Here is a 15,866-nt window from a genome sequence, read left to right as displayed (position 1 = left end):
CAAGTAACACTTTAGTGTACTGTACACCGTTGGAATTTTTTTGTGTATTCGCTTTAACAACACAAAAGAGGTGGTCACCAAATTATTTTATTATCTCGCAATGACTCAATCTTCAAAACTTCACAATTCAACCTTGTCTCTGCTTGTGCCTTGGGTGCGTCTTGCAAAACACAAACAAGCGACCTCTTCGAACCACGAAGAAACAATCTTTGCAGCGCCTCTTCAAAGAAGACTTAGTTTTCATGCCGTTAGTGGGTTGGATGCAGGGAAGATGCTGACATTGTCCCAGCAAGGACGGTCCGCACGCCAGGGGCTGGATGGGGCTGATTCTGGTTGATGACTGAGAATTGGGTACCGTGCTAAGACCGTACAAACATCGGTAGGAAGCAAATGCGGGTAAATAGTTCCAGTTTAACCGACTAATCTGTGTCATCTGGCGAGTCAAGGAGGACGCCATCTGCTTCAGGAGATGAGATGCCATTTGGACCAGGTCTAAAAAAATTAGAAAACAAATAATTTAATGTATTCAGGTTAAATTTCGACATTTTAGGGCCCAGAGTCCTCTGTTTACATCCATGTGGCAAACTTTTATTAACAAATCTGCCATAAATGTAAACAAATAGGCGCTTATAATTGAAATGTATTATTATTAATCTAAAAACTGTTAATACGGTGGCAAATAAACGTATATTTTTGCGCCGTTTTCTCATGACACCGAGTAAACTAATTTAACAAGCACCGTTTCATAACTTGATGAGGCAGGCAGATGTAGCTTTTGATACAACTTTTGGGTTGGTTCCGAACGTTATGTGGACGTGTACCTAATAAAATGTCCCGAAATTGTGCGACCTTGCCTGTGACGATGGTTCACCGATCAGACATGTTATAGATTATCTGTGGGGTAGTTTCAAACTAAATAATATGCAAATACCTTAAAGTCGCTCCTTGATAATTTAACCAGGGACAGATGCCTGAGAATTTGGGGTTCGATCGCCACAACAGCGTTGCAGGGTCAAATGTTTTATGTAGCCTTTCCGGGTTATGTTCTATATATACCCTGGATTTTGTCTTATAGGCAGTCTCTTTGCCAAGTTCTCGTTCAAATTGAAAATATGACAAACATTTACGCATTTTATGTAATTATGAATGTTTAAAATGTGGATTGTAAAATAAGTTAGGTACAAATTCAAGGACCTTTAGTTTCAATATATATCTTTAAGACAAAATTCAGGATATAATCACTCGTTATCGCTAAGCATCTTGGGAAAAATATTGTTGCAATCATGGCGGCGGCAGTGATTCGAGTATTGTCCTTCAGTAAAACGACGAAGGCTTTAGTTGCTTCTTCGAGGCTTTCGATTGTACCTGCACAACGTTACAGCGTGGAAGTTTCCAGCACCGGGGAGGCCATTACACACACTGGACAGGTACGTTTGCAGTGTACATTTATTTTCTACAATGTACTGTAATTGCGCACATACTTGGTACACGTTTTACATTGTTTCCAGTGTATACATTTCAAGTGTTTTGTGCACAGGTGTTTGATGCAAAAGACCCAAGGAGGGCCAGATTCATTGGAAAACAGAAGGAGGTAAGAAATAACATTCGTGTCAGTAATAGAGTACGTCAACATGCTGTGTTTGCAGTGCAATGTTTTTACTGCCACTGGTGTAACTGTGCAGTTGTTTGGTTGTGCGTTGTTGTCAATTCAGGTCCATAAAGTTAAAACTAATACACTAAAGCCACAGGAGATTCTAATCACTTTGGAAGGTAAAGAAGCCCTTGAGTCGAAAAAGCTGCGGCTAGAGCCAAACTGCAGCAACGGTTTTTACTTTCTGGACCTGGGACTGGTTTAGTGTTACCTAAAAAATCAAACGAGGCAAAAAATACAGTGCAAAGTTTCAATAGTTTGAATATTTTCAATCTTTAGGTCAATAAAAACTGGGCTATCAAGTTGGTGGCTGAAGAAAATGTGACTGACGTTGAGTCCCGTGTCGTGTCCTGTGACGGCGGCGGCGGAGCACTCGGTCATCCCAAAGTCTATATTAACCTGGTAAGAATATGACACGGCAAATAAAGAGGAGGCATCTCGGGTATTTAATGAGCTGTTTCATTGTTACTCATATGTAAATTGTGTTGATTCTCCTTTCCGTTGTTGAAGTGTTTCGAAATATCCAGATATTGACCGAACCATTTTTCCACTGCCAAATACAGTCCTCACGATCGTATATTTCCACTAAACAAATGTCGAAATGTCTATAAATTCAACTAAGCCTGTGTTGAACATAAGGGACTTGTTGATAAGTGTAGGTCTGGACTCCTACAGTTTTCAGAATAAACCCTGCAACATTTATAACGGCCCATGAAGACATTTAGTTTGAAAAATAGCCACAGAGGAAATCTTTTTCTCATGAGCTGTGAGTATTCATGCCAGATATTCTGGTTCTTTTTTTTCACTTGGGTTGACGCACACCTCCTCCGATTTAAGTCTGCACTCATTTCTTTTTATCTATTTAATTGGGCATAGAACAGTCACTTGTTTTTTTTTTCTGTGGAGTTACATCCGCTATTTATTTCATCTAATCGTTTTCAAACGCATAAGACCATAATAAATACAATTGTGCAAGGCGTAACCAGACTAATCATTGTGTTGTTGTTGTTTTTTTGTCTCTTTTCAGGATAAAGACACCAAAGTGGGCACGTGTGGATACTGTGGATTGCAATTCAAGCAGAAGCATCATCACTGAATTCGCTCATGTCACTTTTATTCGCTGTGTAACTTGCAGTCATTGTTAATAAATTATAATCAACATTCACTAAGCTGTTTTTCCCCCTCTTAACGCTCCCAAAACTCAAACGCTTTGTCATAACCTGTTTTGTGAGTGATGCATTTCCCATCGGCGGCCACCAGGTGTCAGCATTGAAGAGAAAATGTAACAGCAAGTACAGTATTAAATCCTGAAATTATCATTGTTTTGAATGTACTTATCAATGTACTCCACGTGAAATCCGGTTTAATTAACCGCAAAGGACATTTACTTGGGGCAGGGGGCAACCTTTTCTCTTATATATCTAGAAACAGGTAGGATAAGGTAGGGTCATACAATTGACCTGTTGTGATACGTTGCAGCTGTAGAAAAATGCAAAATAATGTATTTCCAAGGTGTCAAAAATATTTTTTGATTAATGTAACTGCGCAGTGTTACCACGGTGACCGGGTTGGGAATCATCGTTGTACAGTTGATCAAATTAAAGGACAACCGACACCATTTTTTTGTTTCCCAACTGACATCAGAAAAACGTTTTATAGCATCTAAAATACCCAAAACACGCAGGCTGATATTTTGAGTCAAATGCAAAAGACCAATAAAAATGACTTTAAGTGTGCTAAAACTGCACAAATTGAGCTGCGTATTGGGCATTTTCAGAAAGTCCTGCCCCCAGTTGTTGATGTCACGCCAATATATCTTGCCTTGTTCGAGAATCAAAACTAATGGCTTCCGATTCGGAGAAGATGCTTTCTTGTTACTCATCCAGTTATGAATATGATTCAAATAGTTCTGAAGATGAAAGCATAAATGTTTGCAATCGATTAAAGAAGTCCTTCCGGGTCATTTTGAGGTGTCAGGACTGATGTGTAGCGTCCCAGAAAATGCAAAAGATGGTGCTTTCTCGGTCAGGGAAGTTCCAAATGTGACGTCACGTCGGGGATCGTCATCAACTCGAAAACAAGACTACCTGAATATTCAGCGCGAGTCTTAAAACGTAAAATATAGCTATATGCGGTGGAATCTTTGTAAAATACGCTCAGTAGAAGTCATTTGAAGTGATTTTACAAATTATGGACACAACTTGTCCGGTGGCATCGGTTGTCCTTTAAGTAATATGAGGCAATTTATGGTATCACTGTGCTTTCTGCTGGTGAGGGGACTCTGAAAACAAAAACCGTTGTACTAAATTCATCCTGTCTACTTGATAACTAATGTTAAGCAGATTCCTTACTTACAGACAGTGTATTGTCGGTGTTCAAATACCTGACATAGCAACACCAGCTGAAAATGGCGCGTCACAGCAACATCCGTGACACTCTGACGAAGGCGAAGTAGTCGCCGAAACATGTCAGGTATTTGAACACCGACAATACACTGTCTGTAAGTAAGGAATCTGCTTAACATTAGAAAACAAAAACCTTTTTGGAGTTCTTGCCAACAATCTGCTCTGCTCCGTTTAAACTGCAGGACATCAGGGGCGAGAGATGAGACACGGTAGTGCGGAACAATGCATGTTTGAAGAAGATCATATCTATATTTCATCTGCTTTATTCTCCACAGACCTCTGCATGCCAAATTGGCCCGCACTTGCACTCCAGACAGCATGAGTCTGCGTCGTCCCCAGTGATGCAGCCGGTGGAACTGCATTTTCCACACTGTAGAGCTCAGGTTGAGGGGGAGGGGGGCTTAGAAAGGCTGTTATAATTGGCCTCAGTGACTTGGGGAAGTGAGGCTTTTGCTTGTAGTTAACCTGATCTACAGTCAGATTGCTGTGGTTGAGTGAAGGAAGATGTTGGGGGGGTGTTGGAAAAGAGGCAGGGAAGCCCGCTTGGTGTGAGAGTTAACTGGTTCGGAGTCGTCTTGAGGTGGCGCTTGGTTTAGTTGTCGGCGATGCCAGGAGCAAAATCTCTCAGATGAAACTGAGCAAATGAATCGCGCTGAATGAAATGCCACTTAGTGACTTTCGGGCAGGATTTTAACTTTTGAATTATTTAATCTTCCTAAACGAAGCCCACAGCATCGTTGGCGTCTGTCAAGTGGCCCCCCACCCCACCCACTGAAACAAAGGCAAAGCCATCCGAGGTCACCACCGTTGTCTCGTTTAAAGATCCACTCGATTGAACCCGCTGTTATTTAGAAAAAGTCCTTGATGGATCACCGAGTAAAATGCCAGCCGCTTCCGGAATAAAAACAATCCCTCACTCTGCGTAAAATATTCCCTTTCGTCGCTGTAATTGCCCCATTAAAGAAAATCTCCCCTTCCAAGATGTCATTTTACAAAACCCGTCGGCTCATTATGAAGCTGCCTGCAGCCAATTATCCCAACTTCCCTGTCTGGTGACCCCCCTCCCAAAAATATGGAGTCTCCTTTGGGCAGCCTGTCCTCCTGATATCCACGCTCATTGTACAAGGTGGCAAAACAAAAAAAACGACCTTTGGTCATTGTCTTTTGACGACTCGGCTGAGTTTGGTTTTGGAGTCAGGTGACAGAGCAGCTGACCTTTCGAGTGGGGGAAATAATGACTTGTTCCACTGCCAGCAGCTGGGAGGGTTTTTCTGCGGGGCGCAAGACACTTCGGGCGACGTATGACAGTTTTTTTAGAGGGCGGGTGTTGGCACTTGGTGCTTTGATAGTGCAGCGTGACAAGACGCAAGAGACTTGGAGCTGTGTGGATGTATGCTAGCTTGCGCGCAAACGAAGGTGTGGATAGGAGTCATTTCCACTTGCCAATATTTTGCCGTGTTGAAATGATGCGCTTAGGAAAACTGGGTCACGGCATGTCGGCTGCGCCAATTACATCCGGTGAAAACCGGAATTGCCTTTCAAGTTATTACAAATAAGGTTTTCGAGAAAATCTTTGTTCCTTTGGTCGCTCTCCTTAAAGGACAACCGATGTCTCTGGACAAGTTATGTCCATAATTTTTAAAATGTCTTCAAATGACTTCTACTGAGCAAATTTTACAAAGATTGCACCGCATATAGCTATATTTCACGTTTTAAGACTCGCGCTGAATATTCCGGAAGTCTTGTTTTTGAGTTGGTGACGCGTCCGTACGTTACATCATTGAAGGAACGCCCCTGACCGAAAAAAAGGACACATTGTAGCAGTCCTTCCATCACGTCAATGCATTTTGCTGTACTTTGGTCTGAAAACGTCACGTGAGACCACAATGAGGCAGAAGAGGGCGACAAAGCTCCATGTAAGGAATTAATCAGCCTGTGGAAACGGGCTGATTAATTCCTTACATGGAGCTTTGTCAAAATAGCATGGAATAAATTCGATTGCAAACATGTATGCTTTCTTCTTCAGAACTATTTGAATCATATTCATAACTGGATGAGTAACAAGAAAGCATATTCTCCGAATCTGAAGCCATTGTTTTGATTCTCGAGCAATGCAAGACGTCTTGGCATGACGTCACGAATTGGGGGCGGGACTTTCTGAAAATGCCCAATTTGCAGCTCTTTTTTTTGCAGATGTTGGACACTAAGTTATTTTTATTGGTGTTTTGCATTTGACTAAAAACATCAGCCTGCGTGTTTTGGGTATTTTAGATGCTATAAAACGTTTTTCTGCTGTCAGTTAGGAAACAAAAAAGTGATGTCGGTTGTCCTTTAAATGTGCATCCTTTTTTTTCTTGTAAGTGAATTGGTCGTGTGCTTATAAAGAAATTGAAACTAGTGCGGAATCGTGTCATGAAAAACAAAAGGGGGAAATGGCTGCTGCGTCCGCTGAGCTCTTGTTGATTCGGTAGGCTTTCTTGGTCAAGAGAGAGCGCGCATATTCAAGAAACAGTATGACTGAGTATATGGTATTTCATTTTATTGAAAGTGTACCATATTTTCTAGTGTATAAGGCGCACCCAAAAGCCTTCATTTTCTTCATAAGATGACTCTTATACGCAGGTGTGCCTTATATGTAAAGTAATATTGAGGTATCGCAACTACTGTCAGCAGCCACCAACTCCTTCCCCCCATAGAACAAGTAGTGTGTAACCCCAGCCTCTACTGTATCGCCTTATAATGTGGTGTACCTTAGATTAAGAAAACCTTTATTTTTTAAGCTATTTAGAAAACTTTTCTCATTCATTGAAGGTGAGCCTTACAGTCTGTTGCGCCTTATATATGGAAAAGGTTTGAGAACACACAATTCATTGGTGGTGTGCCTTATACACCAGAAAATATGTTATTATGGCAATATGTTGCAATTTGCATTTCAAAACAATGAACAACACTTTTTTTGGGTCAATTCTAATGGCATTTCCATTCATTTCAATGGGAAAGTTAAGTCGACGTGAATCAAAGCAGCAATGCAATTCAAACCAAGCCTTCATCAGATTGTGCTCGCAAAAACAATAACTGTCATCTTCATTTGCCTCTGCGTTACACCCCCCCCCCCCCCCCCCACACACACACACCCTGACCCAATCCACAGAGGAAAAGGGGGTGCGAGACAGAAAAATAAACAGTGGTGCAAACATCTCCCAACCTGTACAGCAACTCACGGTGTTTTAATCACATTTTATGTCCCAGGGAGCAAACTGCGCTTCATGTCAGGCTGAAATTCTCACTTGTGTTTCCACAGCGACGAGGTGACGGACGCCAGGAGGACGGATGAACGAACGGACGGACAGTTGGAGGTGCGCGTCCGGTCACCGAAGGTCAAGCGCAAAGAGGAAACGATCCAACGACGACACCCGGACCGGGTGTGAAAGGTCAGTGTAGCCAATCGCAATGTGAGAAGGATGATAGCCGTTTTATAAAGAAAGACAACAAAATGTGCATATCTCGCCTGAATTGTTTTGCCTACACAAAATGAAACCGCAACTTGTGTTGACTTTTACTGTTTGTCACCTTTTTCGAAATGCAATTACCGAAATTCAGGACGATAGGGCGCACCGGACTATAAAGCGCACCTTCAACAAATGACATATTTTTAAAATGTTTCCATATATAAGATGTACCGCATTCTGAACGTATTTTTAAGCGTTTTTCAATTATAAGGCACACCGGATTATAAAGCACACCTTCAACAAATTACATATTTTAAAAACATTCCCATATAAAAGGCACACCGGTTTATAAGGTGCATGTACAGTGAATATTTTTTTTAATTTACATATTTATAAAGCCGGTTTATAAACTACACCTCCAACAAATTACATCTTTTAAAACGTTTTTCATATATAAGGCACACCGGATTATGAGACTCACCTTCAATGAATGACACTTTTTAAAAAACTTTTTCCATATATAAAGTGCACCAGATTATAAGGCGCACGATTATAATGGTCAGTTTTTGGGAAAAAAGAGCGATATTAGGGGCACCTGATAGTGCAGAATATACGTCACCGTGATGGAGCTTAAACTATCCGGAATGTCTCTATTTTGATCAGAGATGAGTGAAAATGCCACTGTCTGTTTGAAGTCGTCCGATCGCTTTTCGGGGCGCAAAAGTAACCGTCGAAAAAAACACTTGGGAGGAAAGTAGCGCCTCCCGCTGGGGAAGAGAGTGATGGCGAGGGTGCACTCAGAGCTCTTAACCCCACTCAGGAGAGGGTCAGCCTCTTATCTGGCTGCCATGTGATCGCTTTCGACTTTTCAAGTCTTCTTTTAAATTCATCATGATCGAGGGGGAATGCTGATAAGCATTTGCGACGCCCTTAACGATGCTTTCTGTCGACCAGCCGAAGGAAGAGAACTTTACAAAAATAAGAAGTCGGGGAATGTCATTATTTATCATCTTCAGCCTTATTTATTTATGAAGCAGAAAGAGAAGGAAATTCTCGGATGACTTCGTCCTTGAATTATTTAATGTCAATGGTTAATTCCATACAAAGAAGAAGAATCCCTCCTCTGTTCCGATGAATACTTTATCACCGCTCCTAAATCGAAAACTGGAGAACAATAGGGAGGGAGGGTGGGGGTGTCATTTGTGCTGTGTTTAAAAAATTCAAAAAAAATAACAAAAAACAAACAAAAACTTCAACTCAGCCTTCACAAAATTCGGGAATTGAAAATATAACGTGAAGCGCCATTCCCGAATTTGTTCGGTTTTAGTTTTTTTCATGCTTGAGTGCTGAAAAAGCGCTGGCCATGACTTCTGGCAATGTTTTTTTTACTTTGCCACAAGGGGGCAGCATTTCCCTTTTTCCAAGTTCGCGCTTTGTTCCAGCTTCAGCTTTTGTTAAAGCGCTATATCAACCAATATGTATTGCATTGCATCTTGGACAGCTGCCCTCATTTCAAGCTCATATAACTCCAGACCCATATAATCTAGGAATTAACTCTTTTTTTCCTGATGAAATAAGAAAGTCTAAGGTTTCTTAAGCTGCATTGAATTTTGATGTAGTCCTAAAACTCAATATTCGGTGGGTTCTGGAATTCCAGTGACAGTGACAAAAACCCTGGCACTGGAATAGACACAGTTTTGCACGTCTGGCTGTGAATGAGTTAATAGCTTTGAATGCTAAACTTGGAAGTTTTTTCTATCCATGCAACAACATCGCAATACCCTGATATCGCCGCCACCACCATCTACGTCGCATTATTTCCATCATGTCGAATTGTTTTGTCGCGTCAACTCACCGAAGGGGCGCCGCTTGGCACTCGCTTAGAACCACTTAAGTTCCGTGAGGCCTTTTGTTGTTAGTGGTGGGCGCCCGGCGCGGAATTCCCAGGATGCCAAAGTCAAAAGATGCCTAATGAAAGGGGACGCATGGCTGATTGCAGCTATATCTGGAGCTCGGCTGGAAGTGGCATCGATTTAACAATTTAGCAGCAACCTCCTCTGTGTGTTTCCATTAGTCACGGCTGAATACAATCCGCTTCCCCCCTCGGCAGCCCCCATATCGCTCCTTTGAACCACGCAAACAGACCGACTGCATTGTTTTAGTGTAGGGTTGTCCATTTTTTTGCAAAGGGGGGGCAGATTTGGTATGTTCAAAATGCAGGGGGGCAACCTTGGCAGGTATTCTTTACATAAAACAGAAATTAATTTAAATACATTTTCAAAAATTAAAAAATAATAGAAAATCGCCATTTTCGAAAATTTTGGAATTCGAAAATTCGGTCAATGACTCCTATACTAATTTGCTGTACTCAATTGAGCCTCTAGACGGCAGTACTTATCACAGACGATAACAGCGCTACTCACTGATGTGTTCATTCTACATGAGGGCCGGACGTTTTTTGATTTTATTACTGAGCCTGCGGGCCGGATAGAAATTGACCACGGGCCACATTTGGCCCCCAGGCCGCACTATGGAAATGTCAGTTTTAGAGTATTTCGAGAAACTGATACCGGGAAACTTGGGCACGGGACAATATTGAGTTTTTTTTTATTCTTGTATTTTTACTCTTGGTACAACGCGGCGTGATTTTGGTGTACATGAGAGAGGGAAGATGTTATGTCTTCGGTTGATGCATGTTGTTTGTTACAGCGTCCGCGAAGGGCTTTTTCGTGTTTTGGAGTGACTCAAGTGGAAAATATTTAGTTGCAGTGTTTTTAATCAACGTCGTTATTGTGATAGGGATGTGCGTCAAACTTTTAAGTCATGAACAAGATCAACAAATTAGTACTGTCACATGGCAAAAGGTCCGTGGTGACTCGTCCGCCCTTCCCCGGGGCAAATCTTTGCGGTGATACACGACGACAACAACGTGGATTCTTGTGAAGACCCGAATCGGTCACGCCGCCAAAGTCAAAACGTGACCTAACGAATCCTGCAGCCTTTGAAAATGTCAACGTCGGGTTGGCGACGACAAAGAGCCGCTTGATCTCGCGAACGGCTGCCCTCGTCCTCCGCCGCTCGCGCCTCCGTCGTTCGAACCGCCCCACGGTGCGGCGTGGAAAACGCCGTCCACCCACTCCCTGAGCGTGTCCACCGGTGATTCCCGCTTGTTGGATGGAAAACCCGGAGAGGGTAAGCCGGTCGATAGCATGCAGGGTGGATATTCTGGCTCCAAGCTAGCGTCCAGAGACGCCGCCGTGTTAGCGATGGACCAGATTTTGGCTTTGTTGTCTGTCCCGTGGCCATGCGACATGGAAAAGAAGCCGTTCGGGTCCGGAGACAATCTGTCCGAGCTTCGTAGCGGCTCCGGGTTGTACGGCAGGTGGCCGGTCAGAATATTTGAATCGACTTGGTTGTCCTCTGGCAGAAACGCTTGCTTCGGTTCACAGTCGGATGCGTCAGATTCCAGGAGGTCAAAGTCTTCCAGATCGCTCTGGAGGTCTGCGGACTGTTGATCTGGGATACGCAATCGTATCCAAAAGCCGATTATTATTTTAATTATTTTTCAAAATCGAAACAGAATCCATTGAGGAGCTCTCACCCGCGTGGTCTCTGTCTCCTTTCTGTGATTTCTCTGCTTCGTCACTGTCTTCATCGTGTCCTCTATCGTCTGAGCTTTTACAAGCTCGCGGTGACCACGTCACCTTGTTCTCCTTCTTCAGCCTCCTGCGAGCGTTGGCAAACCACGTCGACACCTGAATAAGGTCGAAAATGTCGTTTCGGGGTCCGAACAAAAACTGCAATAGTACTGCTGGATGTGTCTGGAAAGATAGAAAGGAAGTTGTCATGAACCGGTCACTTTTGCTCACCTGTGTGAGGGTCATCCTGGTGATGATGGCCAGCATGATCTTCTCCCCTTTGGTTGGGTACGGGTTCTTCTGGTGCTCCTGCAGCCAGGCCTTCAAGGTGCCGGTGGTTTCCCGGGTTGCGTTTTTGCGGCGTGAAGCTCCTTCTGAGGAGGAGTAACTGAACAATTGAAGAATCAATTTGTTAGTGGGTGGCAAATACTTTTGGCGGAGGGGGCATATGAGAGATTCCTGTGTGTGTGTGTGTGTGTGTGTGTGTGTGTGTGTGTGTGTGTGTGTGTGCGTGTGCGTGTGCGTGTGTGTGTGTGTGTGCGTGATGATCATCTCCATTTTCAACCGTTTCACGGACATTCACCGAATCATATCGTTGACTTTTTGTATTATTGCCATGCTTTTTTTCGCAATGTAACAGGAAAAAAAATCAATAATACCCCCCGAACCTGGTCCTCCTCAGGTATAATTATCATATAAAAGTGCAGTGCTAGCTGGGGCCATATTATGGCTCATTACAGCTTTTTTGACTTCACGAAACATCACGAAACAATTAAAATTAAAATACATTTTAAATAAAAACATCCTTACCCATATCTTTCGTACGAATAATGGCCAAATGTGTACTCATAAGGATAGCAGGAAGCCATCTGAGGGGTCCCCATGTGCACCGACGCAGCCACCCCTTTAGCCTGTAACGGTCCCTGCAATTGCAGCCCATTTATATTCAGCATCAAATGTAGAATCAAACTTTGAAAGATATTCTTTTTTGACCAGCACATTTCTCTGGCCACTTTTCCGATTCCCACAGTTCCCCGTCCTTCTTCGCATTTCTATTTTCAAAAATTACTCACTCTCGGGTAGAGAGATGCGGCGTCGCCAGCGCAGGTGTTATAGTAAGCTTGGCGCTTGGCGTAAGGGGCGCAAACGCCAATGCTGTGGCTAGAGGTGAGCTGGTGACCCGCGGAGCGCAACGCCGGGTGGGACGGAGGCGACCCGGGCTCCAGACAGCCGGCTAGGGGGGTTGGGGTCATCAGAAACTTTGAAAATAAGTTCAAAAATTATAATATAATAATTAATAATCATCATGAAGTTTATCCTCTGGCAAAAACATCTCTAGTTTGTTTCTGTCATAATCAAAATTAAAATGGCATACCTGAGGAGGGGTGGAGTAGGAGTATCCCAGTTGAGAGTAAGCCATGAGTGAATTCGGATCAGAAAAAAAAATGTAAAAAAATAAAAAATAAAACGTGGGAGCTGGGCTAAGAAATCTACTCTTGATGTTTCAACCTAAAGAAACATGCTGAAAAAAATAGTCATAAAATATCACATTTGAGCTCCATCTTTTGCTTAATCCAAAATTGCTCACTAGCTTCCATCTTCAGAATGACGATAATTAGCATTGGGATGTTTGGGGGGGTGGCGTTGGACAAAAAAGTAATTTCCTCCGATTCCACCGCAGATGCTCGGCGCTCTCTGAACTGTCACAGCCTCGAGTGCCTCCCTGCGAGCGCACCAGGGGGAGATCCAAACAAGAACCCCCCGCCCCCGAAGCGCTCCGGCAATTTAAGGCGCGCCTCTGTGACGTCACCCCCGGATCGACCCCCCCCCCGAGCGCGTCGCGGGAAGACGCGCACGCAGCCATAATGCTCTTCACTTCAACCTCTTACACCAAAATAAGGGCGTCATTAGAATGTCATTAATTCCCATTTCTAAAATCAACACGCGCATTGATTTGAGTGGGGGGGGGGCAATGCCTTGACACTACATTGACACAATATGATTGATGACTACAACCTGGTATTTGCATAATCGCTTTGCCCCTGTAGTTGAGATAACTTGTCTCGCTGTCATCAACACATTCACAACTGGGGAGGGACGCCCGGGGGAGATTTGGAAATTGTAGTGCCCACCCCCACCCCATTGGAAGCAAATTAATCAAAGAATAAACAGGCAGCGTTCCCTTGAGTAAGCACATTTACCAAGTGAATGACTTGTCATGTTTTTAATAATAACGCCTTAAACGTTTTGAGCACTTTTAGATCCACTTCACGCTCGGCCGCCTTTTACTCAACGGTGTAATATTCTCAATGTCACAATTTCACATATGGATTAAACGCACCGCCCCAAGGTAAAATACATTCCCCCTAGACACAATTTATTTAACTCATTCACTGTCATACGTGCAAACATGTGTCCACTCCAGTGGCAGGGTTTTTGTCATTGTCACTTGAATTCCAGAATATTGAGCTTTAGGACGACATAAACATTCAATGCAGCGCAAGAAAAATTACTCTCTTCTTTCATCAGAAAAAGAGTTAATTCCTAAATTATATGGGTCTGTAGTTATATGAGCTTTAAATGTGGGCAGTTGTACAAAATACAATACATACATTGATTTAAATAGCGTTTTAACAACAGCTGAAGCTGTAACAAAGTGCTCACGTGGAAAAAAGGGGAAATGATGCCCCCTTGTGGAAAAGAAAAAAATATTGCCAGAGGCCATGGCCAGCACTTTATCGGCACCCAAGCATGAAAAAAAACAAAACCCAAACAAATTCGGGAATGCCGCTCTACATCATATTTTCAATGGCAGTGAATGAGTTAATTGTGTTAACATCTCCGGGAAACTTGAAAAGTCTGGAATGTTGTAATAAAGGACGTACTAAAAATGGTGACACAATGTAGCAGGGTGTGTTTGAATGGGGTTAAAGGTCAAAATATTCTCTATATAAATAGAGTAATGCACGAACAACAGAGCGTCTTCAGGGAAAGGGAGGCGTTGGGGGGGGGGGCTGCATCTGTTGTACCTTCCCTTTTGATTGACATTCCATTTGTCCCGTGAAAGGTGCTCATAAAGCGAACACGGATGCTCGGAAATGAAGTGATCGCCGTGCGCTGTCGTCGTCCATCTTTTCGGATGCCACTCCGAGACAATGGCAATGTGTTTAGCTCGTGACAACAAACACCGGTTGGGGAAAAATTCCAAAAAGGTCCATTCCAAGCGGACTTTTTGTTTCTATTTTTTTTTTTTTGAATATTCAATTGGCTACTTGTATATTCATATATGGTGTCATTATACATTGATGGAATTTCACCACTAAGTATAAATATATATTTCTTCAGCCCCTGCGTTCGTTAGACCGTGATTCTATCTTTCCGATCGCGCTCCCCCCTCGCATCAATCTTTCATTCAAGAATACGCCGTATGAGAGGAGGACGGGGGGGGGGGGCTAGAAACCGCATTCTTCTTTTATCCCGGCGCGCATCCCGCACCAGTTATTATGCAGGAGGTGGGACAATGGGCTTAATGATAGAAGCATGTTAATGTGAGGGGGCGGAGGGGCGGTGAGGGGCCAGGAGAGGCCCCAACAGTTCCAATCGCAAAGTTGCATCGAATCGCAGACTACCACGTTTGAATCGTTTCTACCTGAGATTCTGGCATCATTTCACCTTTAATCGCAGTTGAACCAGTAGATGTGGCAGATTTTCACATCATAGGTAGGAAGAGATTTGGGTTGCGTGCAAGCCAGCTCCAAATTCCAGCAAAATCCTTTTTTACCTTGTTTCTTGCTACAGCTAACCAAAAAAAGCGGTTCTGCTGCAAATCTGGAGACCAGGTCCAATAGCGACTATTGTTATGAAACTCCTGTTGTGTCGATGAAGACCAAAAACAGTTTGGGTCTGCTTTCTTCTCCCTCCCACTTGCAAATGCCGTTACTTTTGGCATTGTAGGGCAGAAACGGATATCCAACAATGCCCACTTGGGGTCCTCAAAACCTGTCCCGCAGGCCGAAAATGGCCTACCTGCGTGTTTTGCCCAATCCACTGAAAAATCTTAAAAAATAAAACATGTTTTATTTTTACTATTAGTGACATGATTGAGAGTTGTACATGCATAGAACGTAACATTCTATTTCAGCCTTCTGCATTCTATGTACTATCTGAGCATGAAAAAAACAAAACCCGAACAAATTCAGGAATGGCGATCTCCGTCATATTTACAATTCCCGAATAAATTCGAGAATGACAGTGAATGAGTTAATTAAGCCAAGTTTGAAACCCTGTAAAAAAAACATGTATGTGTACAATCACTTGATTTAACGTAGGATTCTGATCCAAAACAAAAAGTGTAATGGTTTTTTCATTGTTCAACTGTTGTTTCACTGTCAAGCTCTCTAATTTGTGGAGCGGCATCATCAGAGTGTGGCTAACACTAACACCCACACTGGCCCAACAAATGTGACTCTGTGCTTCCAAGACATTAAAACTTTTAGCGAACAAACCAACATCACAATCCATCCAGATATGAGCGCGCGTGACTTGATTTTTACTTTACATCATGTGAGCGTAGAGAGTTGAAAGTACCATGAAATACTGTGTAAAAGTCCACAAAATGTTAAACCGCAGTAACAAGGCATTTGTTTTGGTCATGTGACCACATATTTAGGTTTTCTGCAGAAAGGAAATGATGCTAACAGTTGGATGTGGATTTGGACCACTA

The 15,866-nt window shown here is 43.0% G+C and overlaps 3 protein-coding genes across 3 annotated transcripts; 1 reads left to right on the top strand and 2 right to left on the bottom strand.

The window, feature by feature from the left end:
- Nucleotides 1–71: 71 nt before the first annotated feature.
- mrpl36 (mitochondrial ribosomal protein L36) lies at nt 72–1,047 on the bottom strand. The gene is made up of 2 exons (XM_089023329.1): nt 932–1,047; nt 72–492 (listed from the first exon to the last, which is right to left on the bottom strand). Exon 2 carries the CDS (start codon nt 479–481, stop codon nt 128–130), a length of 354 nt encoding a protein of 117 aa, XP_088879455.1. The 5' UTR covers nt 482–492; nt 932–1,047; the 3' UTR covers nt 72–127.
- A 91-nt stretch (nt 1,048–1,138) lies between these two features.
- On the top strand, nt 1,139–2,816 carry ndufs6 (NADH:ubiquinone oxidoreductase subunit S6). The gene is made up of 4 exons (XM_089023328.1): nt 1,139–1,427; nt 1,538–1,591; nt 1,931–2,053; nt 2,679–2,816. Exons 1-4 carry the CDS (start codon nt 1,284–1,286, stop codon nt 2,745–2,747), a joined length of 390 nt encoding a protein of 129 aa, XP_088879454.1. The 5' UTR covers nt 1,139–1,283; the 3' UTR covers nt 2,748–2,816.
- A 6,510-nt stretch (nt 2,817–9,326) lies between these two features.
- On the bottom strand, nt 9,327–13,414 carry irx4b (iroquois homeobox 4b). Its single transcript, XM_089023209.1, has 6 exons — nt 12,519–13,414; nt 12,217–12,402; nt 11,954–12,066; nt 11,375–11,531; nt 11,107–11,260; nt 9,327–11,021 (listed from the first exon to the last, which is right to left on the bottom strand). Exons 1-6 carry the CDS (start codon nt 12,561–12,563, stop codon nt 10,516–10,518), a joined length of 1,161 nt encoding a protein of 386 aa, XP_088879335.1. The 5' UTR covers nt 12,564–13,414; the 3' UTR covers nt 9,327–10,515.
- Nucleotides 13,415–15,866: the final 2,452 nt, after the last annotated feature.

Source organism: Hippocampus bargibanti, linkage group LG20 (genome assembly GCF_051943395.1).
Source record: "Hippocampus bargibanti isolate YZ-2025 linkage group LG20, ASM5194339v1, whole genome shotgun sequence".
Classification (NCBI taxonomy): Eukaryota; Metazoa; Chordata; class Actinopteri; order Syngnathiformes; family Syngnathidae; genus Hippocampus; species Hippocampus bargibanti.
The sequence above is the reverse complement of the archived record's forward strand: the minus strand, read 5'-3'. Positions and strand labels throughout refer to the sequence as shown.

Coding starts and splice junctions, on each gene's coding strand:
- mrpl36 (XM_089023329.1), bottom strand. CDS start 481: ATGGCATCTCATCTCCTGAAGCAGATGGCGTCCTCCTTGACTCGCCAG.
- ndufs6 (XM_089023328.1), top strand. CDS start 1,284: ATGGCGGCGGCAGTGATTCGAGTATTGTCCTTCAGTAAAACGACGAAG. Junction 1,592..1,930: donor TCATTGGAAAACAGAAGGAG/GTAAGAAATAAC, acceptor TTCAATCTTTAG/GTCAATAAAAACTGGGCTAT. Junction 2,054..2,678: donor CCAAAGTCTATATTAACCTG/GTAAGAATATGA, acceptor GTCTCTTTTCAG/GATAAAGACACCAAAGTGGG.
- irx4b (XM_089023209.1), bottom strand. CDS start 12,563: ATGGCTTACTCTCAACTGGGATACTCCTACTCCACCCCTCCTCAG. Junction 11,532..11,953: donor TATTCGTACGAAAGATATGG/GTAAGGATGTTT, acceptor TCAATTGTTCAG/TTACTCCTCCTCAGAAGGAG. Junction 11,261..11,374: donor CCAGGATGACCCTCACACAG/GTGAGCAAAAGT, acceptor GACCTTATTCAG/GTGTCGACGTGGTTTGCCAA.